Source organism: Alexandromys fortis, unplaced genomic scaffold (assembly GCF_014885135.2).
Source record: "Alexandromys fortis isolate MF-2015 unplaced genomic scaffold, M_Fortis_MF-2015_v1.1 scaffold_60, whole genome shotgun sequence".
Taxonomy (NCBI): Eukaryota; Metazoa; Chordata; class Mammalia; order Rodentia; family Cricetidae; genus Alexandromys; species Alexandromys fortis.
In genome coordinates, this window is record NW_026067946.1 from 2,036,597 (window position 1) to 2,046,896 (window position 10,300).

General features: G+C 34.7%; 1 protein-coding gene across 12 annotated transcripts in view; it reads right to left on the bottom strand.

Annotated features, from left to right (window-relative positions):
* The window catches only part of Csnk1g3 (casein kinase 1 gamma 3), a 90,736-nt gene that overhangs the window by 18,151 nt on the left and 62,285 nt on the right, over positions 1 to 10,300 (bottom strand). For 4 of the 12 annotated variants that reach the window (XM_050149244.1, XM_050149245.1, XM_050149249.1 and 1 more), the window contains 3 exons: positions 8,236 to 8,384; positions 7,382 to 7,477; positions 3,881 to 3,976 (listed from right to left, as the gene is read on the bottom strand). In XM_050149244.1, the coding sequence (XP_050005201.1) occupies positions 3,881 to 3,976; positions 7,382 to 7,477; positions 8,236 to 8,384 (341 nt within the window). The remainder of the gene's footprint in view (positions 1 to 3,880; positions 3,977 to 7,381; positions 7,478 to 8,235; positions 8,385 to 10,300) is intronic. The other 8 variants (XM_050149247.1, XM_050149250.1, XM_050149248.1 and 5 more) reach the window with 4 other exon arrangements.

Genomic DNA, 10,300 nt, shown 5'->3' on the forward strand with positions numbered 1-10,300 from the left:
GAGAGAGAGAGAGAGAGAGAGAGAGAGAGAGAGAGAGAGAGAGAGAGAGAGAGAGAAAGCAAAAACCTAACAACATTAGCTAGTAAGGATGGGCTCGGGAGGAAGGAACCCTTATACTCCTCTAGAGGGCCAGTAAAGTAGTGCAACCAATGTAAAAATCAAGATGAATGTTCTTCAAAAATCAAAAATAGAATTAGCACATGATCTAACTGTACCACTTCTAAGTATATACCCACAGGAATCTGAGTTAGAATACTACAGATACCTGAGAACCTATGCTTACATAGCAGCCACCTATGTAACCATCACAAATGCACATCACCAAATGAACAAACCAGGAAAATGAGATAGACATAGACAATAGATTGTGTGTGTGTGTGTGTTTTGTATGTATGAGGGTGGTGTGCATGATTGTGTATATGTTTTCCCACAAATCTAGAGGCCAGAAGTTGACATCAGGTATCTTTTTAATTGTTCTCCAGTTTCTTTGTTGAGAAAGTGGTGTTTTGCTGAATCCAGAGGTCATTAATTCAGTTAGTCTAGCCGATTAGCTTTCCTAGGGATCCTGTCTCTGGCTGAGGTTACAAGCATGCACCACCATGACTAGCTTTAAATAATCTTCTTTATGTTTCCCCAGTATCTTCAGAATAAAATTCAAAACTAATAACAAGGACTATTATATCTTTCACAATTTACAACCCACAGGCCTCCCAGTTTCAATTCTTACCAACACCCCTATCTACTGAGTTCAATTCTTAGTGTCTCTCTCTCCTCACCAACTATATGCATGCTGCTTTCTCTGCCTGAGACACTCCTCTTTCCCTACTGCCTTCTTCAGCTGATAATCACTACTGATACTTTTGTATTCAGAGTAATTTTACATGAAAATTTGAATCATTAATTCAGGCCATTTTAGGTTTGTTTCTCTGAATATTATCCTAGCACTCTGCTAACTACCTATCACAGTCTCCTGTCTCTCAATTCTTCTTTTCATTTCATGAGTCTAGAACAGTAACTAACACAAACTAACAGTTTGTAACAACGTAACAGTAACTATTTACATAAATATTTCTAAATAATAAAGGGCCAAAATGGGTACATCTCTTTCCCAGTCATATCCATTGCAATGGCTCTATGAACTAACAGAGATAGGCACACTAAATCCAGTGGCTTTCCAAAACACACACAGGCAAGAACAGACTCAAAATAACATCTTCAGATATACTAATTTATTCTTCATTCTTCTAACAGAAAGAGTTTATTGAATAAATAGCTACATATTTCACTAAATAAATATTTAAAAAAGTGAATTTGACAATGTTTTCTCTTGGTTATGTCTTTATTCTTCAATTTTAGGAAATGAATAAAATATAACTTCACTGATTAAAAAAGTAATCAATTGTACTTAGCACTTTGAAAATCTCAGTCTCTATATAAAATACTTTTTACAAAATTTTCACAGAGAAATAAAAGTGAAAATATTGTTAATATACTCCTCCTTTTACTGATAAATAATCAGCATACAAAATTTGAACCAAATCTATTGTATTCAACAACAATATCATTTTGGTAACATGTATATCTGTCTGTTAAATTATAATTAATCAGGACAGGAGAAAGTTCAAGTTTAGACTCTGCTACTCAGCATCTATTAAAAGATCATCAGGGGTAGGAATATGGATCAGCTTCTACATATATGCACATGGGCACAATCATTTGAACACGTGTATCACCACACTCATAGAAATAAACACTATCTTTCTTTAAGTCAAAACTTCAAGAAATTCCACCATGGTCAACTCTAAACAGCCTAGAATGTTAATAGTGCTTGACTGTTCCACATGAAAAACTACAGTAATGGGGGTTATCACTGACTAGGAAAAGCCTGTCAAAGGTAACTGCTGGGCTTGCAGCATAATGTTAGAGCTCTTGCCTAATGTGCTAAGATTTTACACACACACACACACACACAGACACACACCCCATTTGATCCTTCAAGAGGCCAAAACAAACCTCTTAAAAAAGGTTCTTAAAAACCTCTGCCGCACTTCCCTTTATAGGACCATGAGAATAACACACTGCTTCCCTTTCTACCCTGATTGAGGATCAGCTATAGTACTCAATAATAATAATCACAGTAGTTAGCCTTTAGGTACTTTTCTTTCATTTCATTAGTTTTAATTACATTTTCATTAGTCTAAGTATATATAATCATAATAATTCAAGTAATTCTGAATGTGCATAAGATAATTTGCAAATGCATTAAATACATTCTTTATTTTGCAGTGGGATAAGATTCTGGCATTGACATACTTGAGGTGTTAGTAAATTACTCATTAAACTTTTGAAAATGTTTACTTATTAAGTCAGTTTATGATTGAAAAGACAGTGGAGTAAGGAAAAACTAATCGAGATGTAAGAAGAAAAAGAAAAAATGCAAAAAAAGATAGGAGAGAAAAGAAATCAATAAAAAGAGCATAATTTCTTATTTTGATCTATGCATTCATTCTCCTACTAGAATTCTACTGGGTAAACTGACCACACAGAATAGAATGAAGCTGGAAGGAGTCTCAACAGACAGAAAAGTGTGGGAGAGACAGGAAAAAAGTACAAGCACTCTAAAGGAAAACAGCACTACTGCTAATGTGATGGAACAACACCAAAACAGTTCATCCCGGGAAACACATAAGAGGAGCCACAGACCAGGAAAACAGGTTCAAAGTGGCCCTATAAATGGCAGGACAGACTTCTATTAGAGCCGTCACTGCTGCAGATCTCCCTGAGCACTAGCAAAACATGGAGCATAACAAAAGGACTCAGAAGCAAGCAAAAATATGGGTAAACATTTTATGCAGATTAAACATACTTTGCTCACTTAGCTTCTCCAATGATATGAATTCAGGTACTTCTGCCTGAGTCTGTCACTCCTGAGTTCATGTAACCATTCAAATATTTCTATTGCATATTACTAAAAATCTATTTATTTTTATATATAAATGGGTACTTACATACTTTAAAATCTATCAGTGAGGAAAACAAGATAGCTCCTAAGACTTAATTTTGAACTGATTTTTAGAATTTAAATAAAAATGATTCAATATAGATTATGTTGATTAATAATGTATTAAAAAGAATGCAAAATTGACCAAATATGAAAAAATTGTTCAAGCAGAAATATGCAGAGGAACAAAACCAAAACATAGGCTTTCAAATTGAAAGAGGTTGCGACAGAAGTCATCAGTTACTCTGAGCTAGTATTCAGATTGGCATAAGGAGCCACTGTAAAGTCCTATAATGCTGCAGTCTCCATAATCACACCTAAATAGTTACACCTGGCGGCCAGGACAGTGGCGGGCAGCTGCTGGCGGATGTGCTTTAAAGGTGCAGAAACCACAGCTTACTGAGTATCTATGAATGTATAACACAGCAGTGCAAACAGGGCCATGTTCCCAAGTACAGATGAAAACGTTCAGATAGCTATGAATGAAACTTGAAGGAAGCAAAGTCAGTAAAAGGGGGGGGGGGGGAGTTTTGTAAATGTTCTATTTAAAGCATTAATAAAAATATTAAACTTCACATTTAAAAATCTAGCTCAATGCATACTTAACCACAATCATTTTTTTCTAACTTGCCGTGAATATGACTTAAATACTGTTGCATGTACTTGCAAAAAATAAACCACGGCACACGAAAGTGTAGCATCCCTGGTGGTCTTCCTGGACCATGTTAACTTGGTTTTGGTTAAGTAACAAAGAAATAGAATTATGGATAGAATTCGGCAACAAGCTTTCATAAGGATAGAGTATCATGCCATGAGCTCAAAAAAAGGTTAGTTGTATAAATCTGGGGAATAATCACTCATGCAAAAATCAGAAAATACCTGTACCGAGCCACCATGTCTGTCTGCTGCAAGGTGAGCTCTCAAATGATGGGGATTTGCCTGCTGAGAGTCCCAAGCTGCCCTGTGGTCTGCCGACTGCCATTTATTTAATGCATGTGGCATGCATGGAAGAAGAAAAACCCAATATGTTAAACATCTCATCCTTATAATATACAAAACAAATGTAAAAAAGGAAATTTAAAATATTCTTTCTATTCTGAATCATAGTTACTTATCTCTGAAGATGAAAGATAATTTTTATTGATAAATTGAATAATGGTCAGCAATAAAAATAAGTTAGAACCATAAAATTTTAGACGTAGAAAATTTGGGAAGCCATAGATCCCACAAGTTCATGAGCGAATTATCCAAGAGCCAGGGAGTAGTGACATGAGCGCACTACAGGCCACCACACTGTCTTACAGAGTCCGCAGAGCTTCTCCTATGGGCAACTACTTTTAGCAATGTGAGAAAAAAAATCCTTAAAAGGTTGACATCCTAGGAGATGTTCCTCTCTTTACTGTATTCTGTTTCTACTGCAGGTATAACAGGAGAAAACAGAAAAGGTCTTTGAAAAGTAAAAAGCACTATGCACAATACTATGAGACTATAACAAAACATTTTTAAAAATCATAATCCCATAATCTCTTTGTGGATTTAATTTTTTTAAAAACTTTGTTCTAATTAAAGAGCCTTCTTTAATGAAACACACTGAAAATTTTGGAATTTCTGAGATCGCTTGGTAAATCTCTATGGGAATAAGAATAGGCTACTAGTATTAGACTAGTAAAAATCAGAATGGCTTCTTAATTGCAATTTCTCTATTTCAGGAACACCCAGAAAACACTGACAAGGAGAGTTCTTAAAGTTTGGTTCTGAATTAGTAACTTTAGATAAAATCTGCATTTCATGAATAAAGACACTGACATTCAACACTGTCCTGAGGTCACAGACCTAGCAAAGAGCACAGTGGCAATTTCAGCCACAGTCAGCTTCAATAATGCTACCAAGATCCTGGCACTAACTATGAATATCTAGAGCTTGTTTTTCTTTTTCTACCAAATTCCACAAAATCCTGCCACAAAGTGCCAAGTATGCTCAGCTAAGGGAAGCCTAAGTACACCAGAAGCCAGGGTAACCCTTTCTGGAACAGACGTTAAATATAAGTAGAAGGACATGAAAATAAAACATTCTGGGAGTAAGCTTCCTAAATTAAACTGTATAGTGCAAAATTACATAGGCCATGACATGAAGTCTACCATCAAAACCACTGTGAGAGTTCTGTCTTTTCATCATTCGCTAACTGCACAGCCAGAATTAGTGGACTGGGAGCTAACATTTAAATAAATTATAGGAAACCAAATCTGAAAATGAAAAAGATGCTAAAATCAAGACAGGTATCTGTGGCAGTTGGTGACAGACCTCTGTAAGAAAATATTAAAAAACCTATGTGAACTCTTACTGCATAAACACTATATTAAAAACCTATGTGAACTCCTTCATAAACACTAACACGTACCTAACATATTATATGTAACTGTAGCTCCCCTGAACTTGAACCACTGACTGCCTCTGTCTGCAGTCATTACAATGTTCAGCCCTTTTAATGAACTCATGCTTTTCCTCTTTTGGACTGTGAACCATGGGGTCTGTCATAAAACAAACAAAACAAAACAAAAACATAACTGATGCATGGATATTTTGAACTTTTTCTATGCACATAACTTTTCTTTAATGAGGAGACTGTATATTCAGGTCTTAAATCCCATACACAGCCCTATCCCAAAGGATTTACTGAAATTACACATACATAGAAAATCTTCCCTGCATTTGGGGCAAAAAGAACTACAAAGAAAATACAGACCCCACCCTCAGAGAGTTTATATTAAAAGAGCTATGTCTGTCATAAGTAGAAAGTTAGAAGCTTAAAAGTATTTAAGTTGTGAAGCAATTCAACACTGAAGGCAGCCCTTACTACAACGAAGCTTTACTACAAGAGCTTGGGCATAGGAGTTTAGGGAGTATCAATCACTGACACTCTTCCAGGAACATCTAAAAAATCAACTTTAGTTTAGAAAACAGAAACACCAGCCCTCAACTTCTGAGCCCTATACTTACATAGTTATCGCGTCAGATTGTTCAAGTTATCAACTAACTCTACTTATAGTTGAATTAGTTCATGAGACTTTTCATGTGCGGTTTTTTTTTTCTGTGTCAAATTCTAAAACCAAATCTTTCTAAATCATATTGTTAACTATGCCCTAAAGTGAGCATTTTGTCCAGCTATATGTTTTAATGAATGGTATATTTGATCCTTTAGTGTTCATCTTGTTTTAACTATTACTTGGACTTTAACGGGATAAATGAAGTGAAAATAAAGAGGCAAGATAGAATCTAAATAAAGAGAATCTTCTTGCAAAAGAGACATGAACTGCTGAACTTTTCAACAGCTGCCATGCCTTTCCCCAGGAAACATGAACTCTTCACTCTCCATCTTACTCTTATTTCAAATCACTCTCTCACACCTTCTCTCTAATTTATGCTCTGTTCCAAGCAAATTAGACTGGCCTATACTCCTCAAACAAATAATCTCTTGATTTTTAGCTTCTTGCTTTTCTGTTGTCTTTCTTCTCTCTCCCCACCCCTTTTTCTCTTTTCTCCTCTCTTTTCCTGTCTCTTGCTCACTACTCTTAAGATGTCTTTATTCCATTATTTGCCTAAAAGAAGTCCATTTACTCTGCAGGTTCATGACAAGAAACAACATTTTCTGTATTAGGTATGGAAATGCATATAGCATATCTTCCAAGTGGTATATTCCAAGCATATACCAAGTGGTACAGTTTACTCTACTTCAAAATTATCTGTGCATTTAATGTAAAATTCATAAGAACAAACACCATCCTTGAGTTCAGATTTACTGAGAATAAATTTATAATCTATTTTATTTTATCCTATTAGAACTCTAATTAAAAATTTTATTCTAGAAGTTAGCATGTATTACCACTACGTAATAGGTGAGAAAATAGGGCTTAGGAAACTAATTTATGCAGAGTAAGAACACATTCATGTTCGTTTGCTTCCAGGGACAAGTGAGTTCTTAGCTAAGCACCACTCAGTCCACTCAGTTTAAAGCACTTCTATAGACTGGTTTTTTTTTTTTTTTTTTTTGCCTCTGTATTTCTCAACACATGAATAAAAAAAATCACTTTAAACAGCAGAAATTCAATAAATAACCCACTGAATTAACTACAGAGAGAAAGAGCAAAAGCTGGTATAATTTTAACACTTCCATCCTAACAGCACCAAACATTGCTTGGTTTTGACTAATTCATAGCGTGAATTAGGAACTGGTAATTATTCTGAAATTAATGGCAAACTAAAAGCTTTCTGAAAACACAAGTACTTTCAATCCTTTCATGTGTGTACAATGTGTGGCCCATTGAAGAAAAATGCGCATCTCAATAATGAAAGTAGAGATTTCATATCCAAAGGACAGCAAACCTGGTTTTTAGACTGCTGCATCTTATCTCTGTGTTGGTGTGCTTCTCTATTCGATGACAGGGCAGGGTCTTGCTGAACGGCACCCACTGGAGTAGGCTACAAGAAAACAACAATTACTACTGAAATGGCCTGCTTCAGTAGTCCCATCTACAACAGTTTCATTAGCTGCTTAAAAGAATCAATGAATCAATAAATGATACTGCTAAGTAAATTAAGTCTTTAAGAAGCAACACTGTTCTCAAGCAATTGATAAAAGCTTTTAGAGTAAAGTAAAAAGACCACAGTTACTTTTTAAAGTATTTTTAAGACATTTAAACACTTTTCAGTGTACTGACTTTTGTATATAGGAAGGGTCTTCTACTGTTTTTATTAATTTTAAGGTACTTTCTCACATTAAAAATAAAAATGTATTTATGAATCTCATATCCAATGCTAATATATAAATAAAAAGCATTATTACAAATTTAAAAAATACTACTTAAATAACAAAATTAAATATTTAATATTTTAACTCAGAACCTTTTAAAATTCTTAATTTTGATCAAAGCAGAACATAGGTTACTATAGAAAAGTAACAATACTATAATACCATAATACTATATAAAAATATCATATTTAATATTAAGAACAAATTAAGATAGAAAGTCCAAAATAACTCATCACCCTTTTATGAAAAGCAGGAAATCCAGTAGCAGAGCCTGTATAAAATTCCAAGTATGATGACCCCAAAGAAATGTCCCCAAACAAGAAATAAAAGGAATTCCTTACAAACTGTTCTCAATCTTCAATGGAAATATTCTGTACTATTCAAATACCATAAATAATCTTTTACTTTAGCAGCATAAAGTACCTACCAACTGTTTACCAATCCAGTCGTATTCATAATCAAACATATATCCTTTGCGATCAAACAGGTCGGTAAAAAGTTTTCTTAGGTAATCATAGTCTGGCTTTTCAAAAAAATCTAGCCTTCGTACATAACGAAGATATGTTGCCATTTCTTCTAGAAAGGAAATAAAAGTTATTCTGACTACGTATCTCTGTAATACTCAATAAAAGTTAACAAAATCCTATTTCAATTTAAAATTTTCAATTATAGAAAAATTTAAACAGGGGGAAAGAAAGGGAGAATGGAAACAAGAGGAAAGGAAGTGAGTCGTTTAGTTGTTTGCAACACTTATTACCAAAGGTTAAAACATTTTTTAAATTTTTTAATAGATATCTTGAGTTGTACTAGAGGGTGAATTAGTGGCTCGATGATACAACTGTCTAATCACAAGGCATACTTAATGCATATTTTAAAATTTACTCAAACCACTTCACTGTGAACTAGCTCACGTGAAGCATCTGCACTAGTTTTCTGTGTTTCCTTCCGCATTAGCAACACATACTAACTTACTAACATGCAACAAAATTTCTAATCTTCACCGTGAGCCATATTTAATCAAATGAACTGGCAAAACAAGCGAAATCATCTCAAAAAAAAATCTGATGCAAGAACACAATGAGTTTTCTTTTAATTTCTAATCAAACAGTTGGGTAATAAATCTCTATGCATATATATACATATATATATGTATATATATATATATGTATATATATGTATATATATATATATAATTTAGTTAGTTTGCTTTTTCGGAAGAGAGTTTCTCTGTAGCTTTGGAGCCTATCCTGGAACTAGCTCTTGTAGACCAGGCTGGCCTCAAACAAGAGATCTGCCTGCTTCTGCCTCCCGAGTGCTGGGATTAAAAGTGTGCCTCACTACCATCCGACTTTTAAGTTTATAATTTTAAAAGTAAAGAAAAACAAAAATCTGGGTGAAGTTGTTAACTAGTTTTTTTTTTTTAAAAAAAAAAAAAAGAGTATCTCAACATTATACAAAGAAACAGTAGGTTACCACTGCTGAAATCTCAGACATGAAGATTTCAAGGCTCCTCTGATCCCACTAATTCATAGTGTAACATAGTGTCCTGGTGACTTTCCTCAAAGAGAGACTTTCTTGTTATTCCACTTGCTGTGTAATTACAGGGTTAATTATACTGGCACCTCCATTTTTTCCTGAAAAATTGCTTATACGCTTCATAATACAGTCACTCAATCTATCTAGACCTAAACTTCTAGGTCTGTCACCAATATTGCTTAGTCTATCAGTTATAGAAGTTACATCAAGAGAGAAAATAAAGTTTACTGACAGTAAGTAAGGAAACATATGCTATTTCTTTCAGAACACTGACTTTATTATTATGATACCATTACACAGAATAGCCATGAATACAAAGTGATATAAGACCTCCATCTTGAATGAGTTAATCTTCTTTATACTTCATGTGGCAATGCAAGCAACATCAGCTATTTAGTAACTGACTCAGCTTCAGCTGCAAAACCCTGCAGCTCATTAAGAGGTCCTGCCATGAAACACTTAAACGGCGTTGGTGAAAAACTGAACGCATGCTTTTCGGATTTCAGCCGTAGCAGGAAAAAAGTTGTGCTGTTTTAAAATGCCGGCTTTCTGGGCTGTCCTGCCACGGCAAACTCTGGCTCTTTTACGCAGGCGGTTCGTGTGGTTTGCAAGCACAGGCTGCTGAAGCTCGCTTGCTGGCAGGGACCTAGAAATGCCGTAGAGTTGTGGCTATAAACATGGCTACAGCCAGTACTTCAGCCATGAGGCTGGGAAGTTTAGGAATGGACTGGATCTAGCTGGCAAAGCCAGGCTTTAATCCTACTCATATTGCTCAGTAATTTAAAGGTGTGGTCAGAAAAGGAGAGATATACAGTAAAGAGATTCAAAGACAAAGAAAATGTTTAAATGATTTACAGTGTGTTAAAAATATATGCAAGCTAAAAGGTAAAAGTTCTTAAAAGTTAAAAAAAAAAAAAGTAAGAAAAAGAGAAGTTGTGTGTGTGGTGGTACACGCC